Genomic DNA, 16,270 nt, shown 5'->3' on the forward strand with positions numbered 1-16,270 from the left:
CGAGTGAAGGCGAGGTACAGCGAAACGGCGTTATTGGCTGCTATCGCCACCGATAATCGGCACTCGGTGCCTGAGGCACCGAGGCACGAACGAACCTCCCCACCATGTGATCTGTGTCTCTCCGCCCGAAGGACCGGCGAATGAAAGTGGCGGCACATTGTCAAAGATTGTTCAACTCCGCAAAGGCACCACGACGACCGCTCTATACGATTCTTGCGCCTGCCTTTCTTACCAGTCCACCCGGTCCATCTCCAGAACATATTAGATTCCATTGCATTGCGTTAGATTTTTGCCTATTACGAGGGGTAAATCTCGTATCCTTGCGCCAAAATGTCGACCACAGTTGAGAAGGTGAGTATACTCGCTTGTGCCCTCTGGTTTGCCTGTAAGACTTGGGCGTGTTGCAGACATAGGTTCGCTAACAGTATTTGATCTGGTAGATCAAGCAAATCGAGGACGAGGTTCGTGCGGAATTTAGTTCGATTGTGTCCGCCACGACGATCCGACTGACGATTGATCCAGATGGCTCGGACTCAAAAAAACAAAAACACAAGTTTCCACTTGGGTATGCGCGGGGATAATCTGGAATATAAAGCGCGGATGACTGACGGTTTGGGCAGGTCAGTTGAAGGCTAAGCTTGCAAAGCTCAAGCGAGAGCTGTTGACTCCGTCCGGGGGCGGCGGCGGAGGTGGTGGTAAGTATCAGCCTGAGTTGTCGTGCTGGGAGGCGTATTGAAGATTAACCCGTTGGTTGATAGCCGGTTTCGATGTCGCCCGTACTGGTGTTGCCAGTGTGTAAGTTATATACCTCCCAGTTTGCCACAGGTTGTTTGGTTCTGACCTCGCGCAGTGGTTTCATCGGTTTCCCTTCCGTCGGAAAGAGTACTCTCATGAGCAGATTAACCGGTCAACACTCGGAAGGTTCGTCCTCCACGGTTCGGGTTGGACATCAAGACGCTGACGGCTCTCTCGGACAGCTGCCGCTTATGAATTCACGACTTTGACGACTGTGCCTGGACAGGTGATGTACAACGGTGCGAAAATTCAGATTCTCGATCTTCCCGGTATTATCCAGGGTGCCAAAGATGGTAAGGGTCGTGGTCGACAGGTCATTGCGGTGGCAAAGACCTGCCATCTTATCTTCATTGTGCTTGACGTGAACAAGCCCCTGGTCGACAAGAAGGTCATTGAGAACGAACTGGAAGGATTTGGTATCAGAGTCAACAAGCAACCGCCAAACATCGTCTTCAAGAAGAAGGACAAGGGTGGTATTGCCATCACGAGCACCGTTCCCCTGACGCATATTAGTCACGACGTATGTCCCTCCGTCCGCACGAGGTTCGTGGGGGTTGATGGCTAACTTGCACCGTAACAGGAAATCAAAGCTGTCATGAGCGAATACAAGATCTCTTCTGCGGATATCTCCATTCGGTGTGACGCTACGGTCGATGACATTATCGACGTCCTCGAGGCTAAGAGTCGCGCTTACATTCCCGTCGTCTATGCTCTGAACAAGATCGACTCCATCACTATCGAGGAACTTGATCTGCTCTACCGGATACCTAACGCTTGCCCCATCAGCTCTGAGCATGGCTGGAACATCGATGAATTACTAGAGATGATGTGGGAAAAGCTCAACCTCAAACGTATCTACACCAAGCCCAAGGGCAAGGCACCAGATTATACCGCCCCTGTTGTGCTCCGGGCCCACCAGAGCACGGTGGAAGATTTCGTACGGAACCTCCCCAAAAGCCATGTCTGCGACATATCATCCTAACGTGTCTTCAGTGTAACGCCATTCATAGAACGATTAAAGACCAGTTCAAGCAGGCCATTGTCTACGGCCGTTCGGTGAAGCATCAACCGCAGCGAGTCGGTCTCACGCACGAGCTGGCTGATGAAGATATCGGTTCGTAGACCCATTTCTGGTTCCCTTGGGCGATCGCCGGCAATCCAAAAGCTAACCGTGTGATAATAGTGACGATTGTTAAGCGGTAAAGGATCCAAACGCATCCTGATCCTCAAGACCGCGTAAGTGCGGAGAACGCCGTGACGAATGGCACACTCGAGAAGATGAATGGGTTGTATTAGGGGGTGGTTCGCTAAGAGACCGTGCAAGAGGCCCGGCCCTTGTGACAGTTCTCCGCGAGACGCCTTTAGAGGTTTGATTGGGGGAGAGAGGATCTTCGCGCACGGGCGACCGTCCAAATTTGCGCAGTCCCTCTCGTGTTAGGGATAGATGACTGAACCGCAAGTGAGATAGCATGATTGCTCTGGTCAGGCCCATGGACCTGACCCTTTGCGATCTTGTCTTTTAGGTGAAGGGGGATTGAGCAGGACAGTTTCTTTTCTGAAGTGGTACAAAAAAACACAAAAGTTGAATTTGGGGCTCTGTGCTAGAGTTTTGGGGAGGGCTTCCGAGTACGACGTTTCGTCAGTACTGCCACATTCTGTTTTGATACTTATTGTGATCCTTTTGGGGATTCATTTCCAGCGAAGACTCTTCTATGTTCATGATTATGCATTCCCCCATGGACCCGTGAAGTTCTAGATCAACGGCGCAGATTACTTAAAATTTTTAGTAGGCAATAGACACGTTACCGTTGATGATGATCCCGTCTATCATCATCTTGGTAGGGCGTTACGCCCATCCAATATTCAGCCAGTCGTTATTAAATTGACACCATAGGCCGCCGATCATCATCCAAGCGACTATCGATTGCCTGGGAACGGCAGAAATTCGATAGTCCCCCATAAGGCCAAGGAGGAATGGAAGAGAGGTTTGCGACAGTTGGGATTGGCCAGAAAGGGCAAAAGCGCACGGTTGTCACTAGTCCAAGCCATGTTCGTGCCTCCTATCCTAGCCGGGTCGACTATAATTAGGCACTAGCTGAGCCCTAAACATACATGCTGACGGGCGGAAGGGAAAGTCCCTCCCGTATACGACGGCGGATCCCATGTAGGTGATGTTCGAGCCGAAAGGTTGTTGTCGCTGGTTCACAGGAAGCCGGACGGGTCGGAAGGGGCCAGTGCCCTGAGGCGTTCGTTTGTCGAGAGATCGAGCTCTCCACCTAGTCGGAAGGCAGCAGGGCTCGCAAGATGCATTCTGGACCGGACGACTACTTGTGTCCCTGGTCAGCATGGACCCTGTACATATGTCGGGGGAAAGTTAGCATCAAGGTCAGATCAAGAGAATAGGCGGGGCCATCTATGGTATCCAAGGCCCTGCCTGCCATCTCCCGAATCCGGAGGGTCAAATCTGTTGATTCTCTTCCTCACGGCGGGTGTCTGTATAGGGTATACAGCCCGGATGCAGGATTCTGCTCTTCTTTCGACCTTGTCTGCAACTAATCTGCGGTCTGCAGGTGCAGACAGGGTCCAGGGGTTGTCGGTAAAGGAAGCCCGACAGGTAAGGTAGGATAACTGACAGGGGGGTTGTTGAGGAGGGGTGGATCTGTTGGAAATGGCGGTTCGCTCTCGATTTTTCTGATTCGACTACTCGATGAATATACGGTGAATTTACGGGGAAACTTTTTCTTCCTTTGGGTTTCATATCTGGACAATCGGGTCCTTTTGCAGATTCCTGCTACTCGGAGCACGACAGTTTAGATACGGAGTGCGTATCTCGCCCTCCATCGTTCGTTTCCCTCAGGCATCTACCATGGTGTTGCCTCATTGCTACCTAAGGCAGCGATACCAATCCCCGGAAAGATACCTAAGGTTGCAACTTGTTAGTCGTAGCCATTGTCGAGTTCACGTCTTGCCAGGATAGGAAGGTCACCAGCACAGCGAGGTGTACTTAGCCCCCATGTTGTTTGTGCAGAGTGGGAGGCGGGAAAAAAATAATGACAGGATAGCGGCAGAATGTCAAAAATCAGTTTCCTACTACCAACCAATGAATGGAATTTTGAAGGACTTAGGTTGAGATAATGCAGATGATTGATTTTCCTCGGAAGACGAAGGAGAGGAAAAAGAAATGGGACAAGGAATGTATACCCTGTGCATAATCATCATGGACTGTCACTAGCCATGTTGATAATAAGAAGCGGTCTGCGCGGCACTCAGGGCTGGAGCCATCGTATTCTCTTGTTATCTCACTTCAAGCGAAGCTCGGTGGCCCGCTGTTTTTAGCTTGCATTTCATCTGTATACGGCCTCGCGTACGGCATACACGTTCGACAGGCGTCCGGTTTCGCTGCAGCAACGTCCTTTCATGAGGTCAAGGGAGTAAATTCTTCCTCCAGTTCTATGTTGCACAAACGGCGTGCTATTGCATCTGTAATCATGACTAAGGTTGACTATGTAGTTGACCCTGGTTAGTTACGTAGGTGTCATGCCGATTGTGGGGATGGACATGGCCTCGCTTTCGTCCAGTGGGACGAGACGGGTTGACAATGAACAAGACAAGCGAAGATGCATGATGATCAACAAGAACTTGACGGGAGATGCCATGCAATATCCTCTCCAAGCAACGGCCCCATCAGCAATAATGCAACTAAGCAAGTAGGAGGAGGAAAATCTTCCCTGATAGGTGGCTGGTGAACGGCTGCCTTCGAAGCTGATGTGCTGCACAGCCTCGGTGGGAGGGCCAAATCTCCGCCAACAGCCGAGCAAAGGAGAGTCCCTTCCATGATGTGACAAGCTCCGACCTCATGATACACATGGAGACACTTGCAAATCTCCTCTTCATCAGATGACAATCAGATATCGACCTACCACAAGAAGCGGCCCCCGCCTCTCACCATACTCGAAATGGGGATTTGCCGGCTACCGTTACGCCCGCACCCTGTTTCGCACCAATAGTCTATTTCTCCTTTGATTGCCTTCTAGATGCTTACTGATGTCTTGTGGTCGTCTCCTTGCCTCCGGGGTTGCCCATCCCGTCCACGCAGCCACGGAGCAGCCGTGGCTTTGCTCGGCCAATGTACTGTAACAATCAAAGACAAAGAAAGCTCACTCTCTCGGGATTTGGTTGGAGGGGAAGAAAAAAAATCACTCGAAGGTCTGAACTGGCCCTTGCGGTGTTCAAGGCACCCCGAAGCACCCGTGTGGTCTTGGGGATCTCATCTTGTCGCCACCTCCACCACCCTAGGCTCAGATCTCTCGACGAACGACCTCCTGCAAAAGTGGATTCCTGTTCCAGAGTCCGTGATTGACGGTCTCTAGCAGCGGATTCTTGACTGATGTCATGGATTTCATCTGATGACTGCATCAATACTGACATAATTCGGACATGTTCCGAACGTGCGCGACATGATATATCCAATCTTCTCAGTTCAGCCCCCATTGGGGTGCATTCAGCTGAAATCCAATTCCTGCAGTCGGCGTACACCCTGGGAGCTGCACAGAGGACACCCGGCACCTGCACTGCGGTCCGTACCTGACAGATATCGTCCATAGTTGGCGTCATAAGCTGGAAAGATTATCATAACACCATCGCTTAGGCTTACTGGGGGCGAGCGGCAGTGACGTCGGATTACCCCGGCCATTTAATATCCTCCTGACGTTAGTTGGAGGCACTGATCCACCAAAGAGTCGCCTGTCTTTTCTCCATCTTGAATTCCCTTGTTGCCCACCTGGACCAATTGAGGCCCAACAAATCCTCGATAGGAAAAAATTCTAATCAGAAGCCATCTTTCCCTCACATTCACGCCATCGCATGGCGTCGCCAGTCCCCATTGACTAATTTAGTTCTCGATAGAGTAGGGATTGTCTTGCAGCTCCTCTCCATTCAACTACTCCGTACGAGATAGGGAAACGGACAGATCAATCGGAAAACTACGTTGGGCGGTGATTTGGTAGCGCAGGGCAATAATTTCGACGTCGATTTACTGGCTTCCTTCACCCCTGCCATCCGTTCACTAGTTGTGCAACGCTCTGAGTTTCTCATCTCTTTGTGTCAAAATTCTAGGGTGGGAGTGTTGATGCGGCCCATTTCTGCCCATTGTTCATTGTCTCAGAATGGTTGGGGATGGGAAGTGAAGAACTTGACCCAGCCAGAAGGGTCGGCAAAAACAATGGCACAAGATGTTCCAGGGCGAGAAACTCCTAAGAGAATTGTAACAAAAGGAACAATTCTTCTCGACCACCCATCCACGAACACGGTATCCTGACACCACTGGCCTCATGGTCATCCGAACAAGCGGGGCGGATTGACAATTGGAGCAGCGTTGATCACGTTTTTTCCCGTCTCCCCGACCCGTACCTTTCATCCTTTGCCCAGCAAATTTGTCATACTTTGTAGCTCTTTTGAGTAGGAGTCTTGTCCATCGCCTGTGCCCCCCTTCTGACGGTAAGGCTGTAGATGCACGTCGCCATCTCGAATGCTGTCCCTACCGAGTATTTCGGGTTACACATGTCGAACACTAGAGGTCTGCAATCAGGCGTTTCCAACTAGTCCGCAGTGCATATGGCCGCACTGTGCAAGCCCCCGGGCGGTCAGGTTGTACAGAGTAATACTCAAAAGAACAACGCAAAAACTAAGTTTACTCATTGCCGAGCTCGACCTGGAGTTTGAACTTCTGGACCGAGTCAGTCGTGGGTTTCCAGCGGAAAGCTAAACGGCGTTTCCCTCTGACCGTGGGTGGCCCCAGTTCGGAGAAATGCTCTCTACCTAGGTATCCATGGTTCAGGTAGAGACGGTATACTAGAAAGCTAGAACTAGATCCAAAGTGGGGAAGTATCCTCACTGCTCCGTATTTCTTGACTGCTGCTGTCAACTATCTCACATCCCTGGCCTCCTTCCCCTCGCTTCCTCTTTTCACATCCAGAGTCTAGCCCAGGATTTGCATTGCTTAGACTGCCGGGCCGGAGTGGACCGCAGCGGGCCCTGTGGGCCATGGGGTCCTAGCTCCTCTCAACCTCATGGTGTCGACCTGTGACTAGTCTCAACCTTTCGTGCTAAAAAACTCCAACTCCTCCTGGCCATTCCCGAACCGTCTCTATCGGTCGTGATAGGACGATCCAAGCCCAGCCCATGTAACGAAACAGAAATTGAAATCATTTTGCCCGTCTTCATTCGTCGATGTTATTTCCTGACGTTCCCCCTCGTGACAAAGTACTACTCCCTACGGAGTATGCCAATGGGGCTTTCGTGGATGCGAGTGGCGGAGAACTCTCATTCTTCGTGAACTCTAGAGGTGAGGTTCGTTTTGGGATTTGTTCCAGTCTTATTATTTTATTCTACCATGATTATTATTATTCATTATCCCCCACCACTGATAGAACCCTCCCACTATGCGCCATGTTTTCCCTTTTGCTAGTCTTGCAGGCAAGACAGGTCAATGGTGGAGAATCGTACCAATCTGGGGCGACCCTCGCAGCTCGGTCTTCGATTTGTTAGAAGGTTAAACAATTAGACCTCGCTATTCAGATTTTGAAGGAACGATCGCCTTCCCGGGTCAGTCACTTTCTTTCCCCTTCTTCAACCCCGTAACCGTGCACGGTGTCTGTGCCTCATATGACTCCGTGGCATTGCAGGGGCCATTGCCAACGGTTGCAGATCAAGATAATTTAAACCGAAGAAACCATTGAGTGATGCGAGCTCGGTACCAGAAAACCAGATCTGCAAGTCGCCTATCAGGCTTCTGTGAAGGAAAAACCGTTGGGCTTCCCATGGGGATTGTCGCAGGACGGTCTAGTCGGAAATAGTTGCTTTATCTACAAGCATGTCATGCGGCCTTTTAGGTTCAGCGGTCTATCGATCCGTTCCCCGTCCATCAGTATGATCTCGGGTTGCTCAAGGAGAACGCTCAGCTACCCGTCCGATGATTTTCGCCCCAAGGATGATCTTCTCTTCCTGTATCTCGAGTGCGGCGATGCCCTCTCTGCGGGCCTTTACGAAGGAGGGGGCCAAAGAGGAAAACGAACGGGGCTGTCAAACGGGACAGGAATAGCTGATCGTGCAGAGGAAGGCGAGGGAAACCCTTAGATGGGCGCAAATAGAGGCGGGATTTCTTTTCTTTTCTTTTCGATAAAAAAAATTCCCCCTTATATTCTTGCTTTTTCTCGGACTCCTTCTCCACCCAGATCGGGTACCCAAATGGCCCTCCAGGTCCAATCTTTACCTACCTCGGAGGTATGTAAGTATACGGGTTTTTGGCAACTTCCGGTGTAACTTTTCGAAAAACCTCCGATGTGCAAATCCCGCCCTCTACTTCTTGAAACCTGCATATTTTCTGGGTTTCTGCTCTGGAGGAACCCCGGGATGTGTGCGCTGGCTATGGGCAGACGTCCACCCAGAAAGATCAATTTCAAACCGAGATCTGAGACGTCTGACACCGAGTGCCCCTCTTGTACACTTACCCCGTCGTGATGAACGGGCTGCTGTTACGTCTGATACAGTAAGGACCGGATTCACCTCTGTATGAAGGCGTACTGCTTAGTGGTATTTGGATCCGAGGGGAGATCCCTGCATCCCAATCTACACGGCCACCAATCAAGGGCCACGGTGACCATCATTTCCTCTGGCGATGATTGATTTTATTTCTTTTACTTCTCGCCGCTGACCAATAGCTGGAGAGAATCGCACTTTTTTCTCTCTGTTCGCGCCTTGGGTTTTCCCGTCGTGGTCGCTCGTGTCCTTTTTTTTTTTTTTCCTTCTTTTTATTATTATTATTATTTTCATTTTTTATTATTTCTCATATTTTCTATATTTTCTATTTATTTTAATATTGCAGATTTTGTCATATCTACGGGCGAGATCGTCCTGATGTTCCAATCTATCAGTCCAACATCGAATGACAGTATAGTAGTCGTACCTGCCTCATCCAGACCGAGCCCTACCTGGCCGGGCTTCTGCCATACAGATCTCCCGACTGCATGGCGTATAACTATATACATCGACGCCTGCCACCTGCCTTACCTTCTTCCCACCTCTCACCATCTATCTCTCTCGGACTACGCCCGTACCTCTCTCGACCGCTCTCCTCCTATCCTTTTCTCGACCTTCCCCCCTCCTCCGCCTCTTCCTCATCCTTATTCCTTACTCGTTCGTCGCATTCACTGATCATCGCTGTGCGTGCGCCCCCGACCTGATCCTCTTTTAAACTCCTTATATCCATGTCTTTGCTGCATCCGCCTGCATGCTCACCTTCACCCGCCCCGCTGTGCTTCTCAGTGCCCCTTGTACAAAAGAGAGAGAGAGCTTTCTGTACCCCATCCTGTATACATATCGATCGTTCGGAATAGCTTTGGTGTACCTTTGATATTCTGGAGCTGGATACAATTCACCCTCGCGGGATCTCAGTCATTATCATCTTCCTAGCAAATCTGCAGCCGCTGTATTTCGCATAATCAGCCTGTCGCTCACTGCTTGAACATGCGCATGCCGCCCTCGTGTTCCGACTGACCGTCTCTCTTATTTCAAGCTTCAACTGCCCCGACCACATTTTCTCTATCTCCTTCTCTCTTCCCTCATTTTGTCATTTTGCGCAGCGGTCACGACAACGAATCATACCAGTGTGGCATCGGGTGTGACGGCGAGCCTACAACGACTTAGGTGCCACTGCCTCCCCTTCTGTGTCTAACCACCATGGATACGGAGGGTTCTCACACACAGGAGAGCGAGTTTGCCCACTCCCCATGGGTGGATATGGGCTCATTTCCCCATACGCAGCAGCATTCACCGCCCCTCGACTATCATGGCTTTGGATACGGCGTTGTCCCTTTGGATTCTGCATATGGGGTTTCAATCCCACCTCCTTATGCTTCTCTGCCCTTAACGTTGCCCTCGAGTAGCTGGCCCAGCCAGCTCACTCCCCAATCGCAATACCCGGAAGGGAGCGTACCACCCGAACCAATTCCTCCTCCTCCCCCTCATCCTCCTTCTACTGTGTCGCCCCCGCCTCCTGCTCCCCCAGTGCGAAAGTCCTCGACAAGTAGCTCTACTCCGCGAAGGACGCTCACTGATGAGGACCGACGGCGGATGTGTCTTTATCATGAAGAGCATAAAACTGCAAAGCAGACAGACATCGGAGGTAAAATCCACATTCTTTATTCACTTGGGCAGAACTCTCAGACTGACATTTTCCGAATAGCGCTTTTTGGAGTGGAAAGAAGGTAACGTCACTCATTCTGTTCCCGGACGGTTTGTCCGGGCCACGCAAGGGCCCTTCTAACCTTCCCCCTCGTTAAAGTACTGTCTCCAAGGTGTTGCGTCAAAAGGAGAAATATCTGAATCCGGACGATGGAAGCCGTTCTCCTATCAAAAAGGCCAAGGGAAGAGTCCCGGATATCGAAAAGGCCCTGTCAAACTGGGTCAGAAATTATCAGCGCCAGGGGTATCCTCTTAATGACGACATGATACGGGAAAAGGCGCTGTTCTTCGCGAGCACCTGCGGTAGTCCAGATGGGAAAGAGAAGGTGCTGAGTGCGACTTGGCTGGAGAAATTCAAGCAGAAGAACAACTTGATGGGTGCTAAGTCTCGGAAGAGCTCCTTCGGAGCCAAAAGCGATTCAGAAAGCCCTACCCGCTTAAGCATCACCTCGCCGTTAGCTTCAGCTGTCCAGTCCCCAAGTGTTCTGTCACCCATCTCGCCGACGGGGCTCGGATCGCCGTCAGCGTTGTCGCCTACGCAGAGTCAAGAGAACATCCGAGCAGGTATTTCCGAGGCCTTTGGAGATTATCGACTTGCGCATGCGAAAAGTGCCACATCACTCGATACAACCTCGTCCGTGTCCGCTGGCGTAACTAGCCCTTCTTCAACTTTTGTGTCGGATAGTCCGTTCACTCCTACGAGCCAATCGCGGAATTCATCTACAGATATAGGTTCTAATAGACCTCGCAGTCAGACGCTCCCCATTTGTGTGGTCGACCCGAACATCATGGCTACCGAAGATGGTCCAGACCCGCTTTCTTCCAAGCCAGACATGCACCTGCCGTTTGCTGGCACGATACCGGAGCCATCCCTGGGGGAACACAATCCAATATTCAAGCCCGGTCTTGACACGTCCTCCAACACGATCAAGAGAAACCGCAGCAACCCCGAGATCAAGACAAAAACTGTGTACCCGCCATTATATTCGAAATCGAACACTGTCTCCCCCGTGAGCTCTCCAGGTTCGCCGACACAGGATGAAGCCCGGAGGGCCCTGGAGTTGGTAATGAGTTACTTTGAGCACCAGCCTGCTGGCTTGGGTGCACAAGAATACATGACTATTGGCAAGCTGATGGAGAGGCTTGAGCTCGCTAATGCTCAGAATACGCTTCCAGGGGGCCTTACACGTATCGACGAGCATGAAGATATGCCTCATGTAACGAAGAAGCGAAGCATCCACAGCATGGTCTAATGGCCGTCCAAGATTGGCACCGTCCTAGAGACGAGCAAGCTAGTGACTTCGATGGTTACTTTCCACTCCAATCTCGCATCCATTGATGCCCCTATCTCTTCTTCTAGTTACTGGGTGGTTCGTGTTGTATTATTTGCATTTGCTTGATATGTTCCATGATTCCCTGTTTCATTAATACGACCCAGTGGTCTTCTGGGCTTGGGATAAAACTGAAGGATACAGACGCAAGAGGGCGACCTCAACTATACGATATTCAGGTGTACACGGAAGGAGGGGCGCCAGCTCCGGCTCTGTGGAGTATGGAATCGGGTTTTATATTTGCTTTTACATTACCTGGGGCTTTGTTCTTCCAATTCTTTTCCCTTTGAGAATCTTTGCTGAAGTGTGTTTTCCTTTCTTTCTTTTGCTTTTCCGGTGCGCATATCTAAAGTGGGACGCTCGCGCAAACTGCATCGACATTGGGTATTTTCGAGATACGGGTCGTTTTGGGGCTTTCGGATGGAACGGCTAAACAGCGGCAAACGATATTTCCTGGTTTCTTTTCTTTTCTTTCTTTTTTTCTTTTTTCCCCTTCCCCTGCTCTTGTGGCCTCTGAGTGATTTTGCCTTGTCCCGGCCTTTTGACCCCCTCATTCCTACTCTTCCAGCCAATTTCTCACCGCATCTTTGAGTCATTTCCCTTGTCTTCACTATTCATCCGTTTGTCCATGATTCGACAGATAAGGGCCCCTCTACAGGCACCATCCACGCCCCAAGTACTTTGGTTATTGGCGTTCCTTGCGAGCCCAAGAACACCACTGGCTGGTTGTTCTGCAGGCCTCCTTGCTCGTCTAATATTTTTCTTGGTTGTTGCATATTCTTCCCTGTTATCCCTCTAATTCCCCTCTGTAAAAACGTATATACCTTTGCGAGTTGCTTACAACGCTCCCCGGTGGGGTATCCTTATTATCCATCGACCTGTGGAAAGCATACGAGATTCCCTGGTTGGGTTCAACTTACAATACCAACTCGTTGGCGCTTGTGTAATAGAAGGAGCTGTCTAGATGATCTACTTGCCCAGGTTAATCGGCACCATATTCCGACGTTTACAGAACCAACCTTGGAACCCAACCCGCTTACGGACTAAGACCTAAGTACGGAAGCAATGAAACCGAAAATACGATTGTCATTAAATGATATATCATGTCGGACCAGCCTATCATGGGAAGATGGTAGGATACAAGACAAAAGAGGGGGTTGACCGATAGGGGCCACAGCGATGACCTCAGCTTCATCTGCTGCTGCTGCGGCTGCTAGCCAGGGGGATGCCCCTGTCCTCCATCAATTCGGTGAGACTACGCTCCGACAACTCAGGCAGGAGCTTCGCTAGGATAGTCTCAATAATCGCGTAGATTAAATGCTTATTGCAATATGAATCGGCAAATAGGTCAAGGATCTCATCTTCAACCGCCTCCAGGAGAAGCAGATCATCCGGACTGCTGTGTGCAAAGGAGGCAGGCGAAGATGACCTAGAGGGGTCCTGGGAGGAAGGTCTCAGGTGCGGGTGCCCTTGGCAGTCAGGGGGTGCGTATTCAGTCGCATGTGTTGAGGAGAGACCAAAGAAGCGCCGGGCGACGGCGCGGGGAACGAATGAGAGAATTCTCCCGGCGCACTGTCGCTTGATGGAGACGATGTCGGGCGCGGGAACGGACTGGTCCGGCGATAAGGAAGGCGCAGTCACCACCACAATAGGCGTCGAGCCGCTACTGCTCGCGGTGTTTGCCGCTGGCGCATCGTTAGGCGGGCGACCCCTTTCTGGAGGGGGCGCGGGCGGTTGCACGGACAGCAACTGCGGAGGTCGCGTCGGGTCGGCGGCTGGGGGACGAGCGTTCGAGGGGAACAGTGCCGCCCTCGACGCGAGAAGCAAGTTGGGAAGTAAAGTGGGGGTCAGAAGATACTCCTCAATCGTCTCGCGAAGGAACCTAGAAGTGGAGAAAGTTAGGAGAAATTCAGACCAGCGCTAGCTAAGGACCCCCTCAGGGAAGGAAAGACGAATGAACAGTCGAATTCCGCAACGGTAGAGCGAGAGAACCCTGGTAGAAGAACCCTAGGCATGTGGAGAAGGACTTTTTTTTTGGCTTTCGAGGGAGAGTGTAACGCAAAAAAACCGACGAGGGGTAACAAAAAAAAAAAAAAGGACCGGACGGAGCCAGAACAAAGACCGGGAAGGATTCGCGGTGGGCCTAATGCGATCTACTAGACCAAGGTGTGTCGAGGGAGCTTGGGCCATCGATTGGTGCGATGAGCGAGAGCCCAAGGCTGGAGATGACGAAAAGTTCGTCGATACAGGAACAAGAATCGACTCCGCTCATCCTTCTGTCTCGGAGAGAATGCGTGTAGATGGAGCGAGGCCATAGAATTCGCTGAAGCACGACTGAACACCACCGACGACCTCGGCTGCAATTCTAATCCAGGACCATGCAGGTAATTTCGGTGATTGGCCCTCATAGGAAAGAAAAGCGGTGCTTGCTCCATCCATGCAAAATTGCGAAGTCGAATGGCTATGTACTTAGCCCATCTCTAGGCGATCGTCACGAATCATCTTGTGTCTCGCCTCATTTTTCCTTCCCTAGTGTTTGATTGCGAACCAGGTCCCCGAATGGAACCCTGTTTTCACAGCTGGGATTCGGACTTGCGCGGCTGGTGAGGAAGAGGAGTAGATAACCCGCGGGATTTTCATGGCGAGAAGTCATCTATCCTCCGAAGAGTGCACGTTGTCCCTGTCATACGGGAGAAGCAGGCTCGGATTGAGCGGGACGGAAAGGGCCGGCCCAGCCCATTCACACTAACCGGTGGCCACCGTTCAAAGCTGGTCGTAGTGGGTATATAGATTGACAGGGGATCAGACACATTCAAGCGTCACGGACGGAATGCCCGAGGCAGGCATTCTGGTCAGGAAATGATCAGACAACTGCAGGACTGCCATCGTCATAATCACCCGAAGGGACAAGATGACCACAGATATTGCAGTCGGTCACAATGATACGGACAATGTAAAATAACCGTATGCGCCAGTCACAGCTGGTAAGAGCCATACGACAGGGGATGGACGAATCAGGATCCAAAATGTACCTCCCAGTAGATCAAGTGATCGAAGCAGCATGCGAGCAATACGCATGGTATGCACAACCATCTACCAATGACTCGCACCATTTGCTCTGACGAAGGACAGCTTCGCACAGGCACAGGCGTAGATCATGGTTCGGAGATCGAACCTGCCCTCCTTCACTGTTCTCCACAGCCGAAATCCCGCGCAGCCTTCAGGATCATTCTTTTGGCAAAAGCGCCGTCCGGCCCACAGAGGAGACGACACCGTAACAGAGGGGAAGAAAGTTTGACGAACATGTATGCAAAAGGAGCATGAGACTTACCTATCAAGCACGCTACCAGTGTCACCTAACCTGCCCGGACCCGCTACGACCTGGTACTGGAGTAGCGCCAGCAGCCCTCCAAGCCAGGGCATTCGTCGAGGGACATCCAAGAGTTGCGAAACCATGCTATATACTCGATACTGGAGGACGGGTCGCTGCTTTGGAAATCTGCCGAAGGTGGCCATCTCGTCTGGGGAGTCGATTGGAGAGGCGGAGTTCGCTGATGATGATCCAAGAGGTGTTGATGCAACGCGGAATAGACCAGTCAGGATAAATTGCAAGCTCAAATATGTCAAATAAACCAGTTGAACACCGGCCCACACCCAGTCTGGGATGCGTAATTGGCCCTTTTGTGACGAACTTCCACTCTGGAAATCCTCCCTGGGAGATAGCAAGCCGAATCTTTGCAGTTGATTTTGCTGGCGTATTCCTGTGTCTGTTGGGTTGCCTTCAGTGTTGTTGGATTGTCCCACCGCCTCAAGAAGCTTTGTAACACTCTCCCACAGAAACCACCCTTCGCATATTTTCCTACTGACTTCATTCCCAAGGATGAGATCCGCGAGAATATCCCCAACCAAAGTCCGTAGGCAGGCGTTTTCCAAGTCCTCTGTCGGGAGCAGTACTGCCAACATGCCCTGCACCAGGAGCTGGCGATAGGCTACCTCATTCTCTAGCTGCTTTTCACAAGCACGAGGGTTCGACGGGTCTGGAACCGGGTAAAGGCCCGGATGAGGGCTCAAGGTATGATATATGTCTCGAAGAGAAGGAGAGAACCCGGAGTCGTGAGATTGTTCTTTCGCCAGCCGGTACGCTGAACATCATCTGTCATCAGTACGTATCCCGTACGAGACCCATAGGCAGCATCAGCTTACATATAATGTGTGATTCAATCAAAGCCGGTATCTCATCCAGGATGAGTCCCGCCACGTCGGTACTACGCAGTCGCTGCTCCAACGCACGGGTACAATGCGCAATGACCTGAAGGACTTCATTGACGAGAGCCTGGTCTGTGGTGATCTTCGAGTACCAGGACAGAACAAATTCCTTTATTATTATTGCTATCAGTGCATATAATTGACGGTCGACTTCGTTTGAGCTTGTAAGGGGAGGCAACTCCTCCAGGGTCTGCGGACCGGGAGTGCCGCTGTTGTTGGCCGACTGAGGGCATAAGATACGTCGGATCAGTGCAATGGTGGCCCTGTCGCTAGTCAAATTAAAAGGCTCGTCGCGACTGGGATGCTTCTGCCGTGATTTGCGTGGCGAGTGTGATGGTTGCTGTAAGGTTGATGACACTGGTGAGACGGTTGACCGCGAACTCGAGGTTGTCGGGCCGGCTTTCAGATGGGAGACCGGGTGAAGGCCGGGGCGCGGAGGGTCACTGGACATTGCATGCCAGGACAGAATAAGAAATCACTGAGAGAGGGGTAGGAGGAGCGACGTAGACCAGGTCAAGTTTGCATGAAGGGGAGGAAGAAAGATGGATGTAGATGTATCGTCGACGGGGCGGAAGCAGCAATGACGCGGAGGTGTTCCCCAACAGGAAAGTAGGGCATAGGGCTTTTCCGATAAGGGC

General features: G+C 51.3%; 4 protein-coding genes across 4 annotated transcripts; 2 read left to right on the forward strand and 2 right to left on the reverse strand.

Moving 5' to 3' along the window:
* The first annotated feature begins 124 nt into the window (after positions 1-124).
* BDV59DRAFT_110360 (GTP-binding protein RBG1) lies at positions 125-2,429 on the forward strand. Its single transcript, XM_073686598.1, has 10 exons — positions 125-351; positions 441-461; positions 523-565; positions 621-695; positions 759-795; positions 851-921; positions 978-1,315; positions 1,376-1,732; positions 1,789-1,909; positions 1,979-2,429. The coding sequence occupies exons 1-10, from the start codon at positions 331-333 to the stop codon at positions 1,996-1,998; spliced, it is 1,104 nt and encodes a 367-aa protein (XP_073551412.1). The 5' UTR covers positions 125-330; the 3' UTR covers positions 1,999-2,429.
* Positions 2,430-4,782: 2,353 nt separating this feature from the next.
* BDV59DRAFT_110430 (uncharacterized protein) lies at positions 4,783-5,678 on the reverse strand. The gene has a single exon (XM_073686599.1). It carries the CDS (start codon positions 5,407-5,409, stop codon positions 4,936-4,938), a length of 474 nt encoding a protein of 157 aa, XP_073551413.1. The 5' UTR covers positions 5,410-5,678; the 3' UTR covers positions 4,783-4,935.
* A 3,590-nt stretch (positions 5,679-9,268) lies between these two features.
* BDV59DRAFT_110730 (uncharacterized protein) lies at positions 9,269-10,180 on the forward strand. Its single transcript, XM_073686601.1, has one exon. It carries the CDS (start codon positions 9,532-9,534, stop codon positions 10,060-10,062), a length of 531 nt encoding a protein of 176 aa, XP_073551414.1. The 5' UTR covers positions 9,269-9,531; the 3' UTR covers positions 10,063-10,180.
* Positions 10,181-12,259: 2,079 nt separating this feature from the next.
* Positions 12,260-16,190, reverse strand: BDV59DRAFT_110727 (PXA domain-containing protein). The gene is made up of 3 exons (XM_073686600.1): positions 15,570-16,190; positions 14,698-15,508; positions 12,260-13,248 (listed from the first exon to the last, which is right to left on the reverse strand). The coding sequence occupies exons 1-3, from the start codon at positions 16,081-16,083 to the stop codon at positions 12,558-12,560; spliced, it is 2,016 nt and encodes a 671-aa protein (XP_073551415.1). The 5' UTR covers positions 16,084-16,190; the 3' UTR covers positions 12,260-12,557.
* Positions 16,191-16,270: the final 80 nt, after the last annotated feature.

This window comes from Aspergillus ambiguus (assembly GCF_047715705.1).
Source record: "Aspergillus ambiguus strain CBS 117.58 unplaced genomic scaffold BDV59scaffold_4, whole genome shotgun sequence".
Classification (NCBI taxonomy): Eukaryota; Fungi; Ascomycota; class Eurotiomycetes; order Eurotiales; family Aspergillaceae; genus Aspergillus; species Aspergillus ambiguus.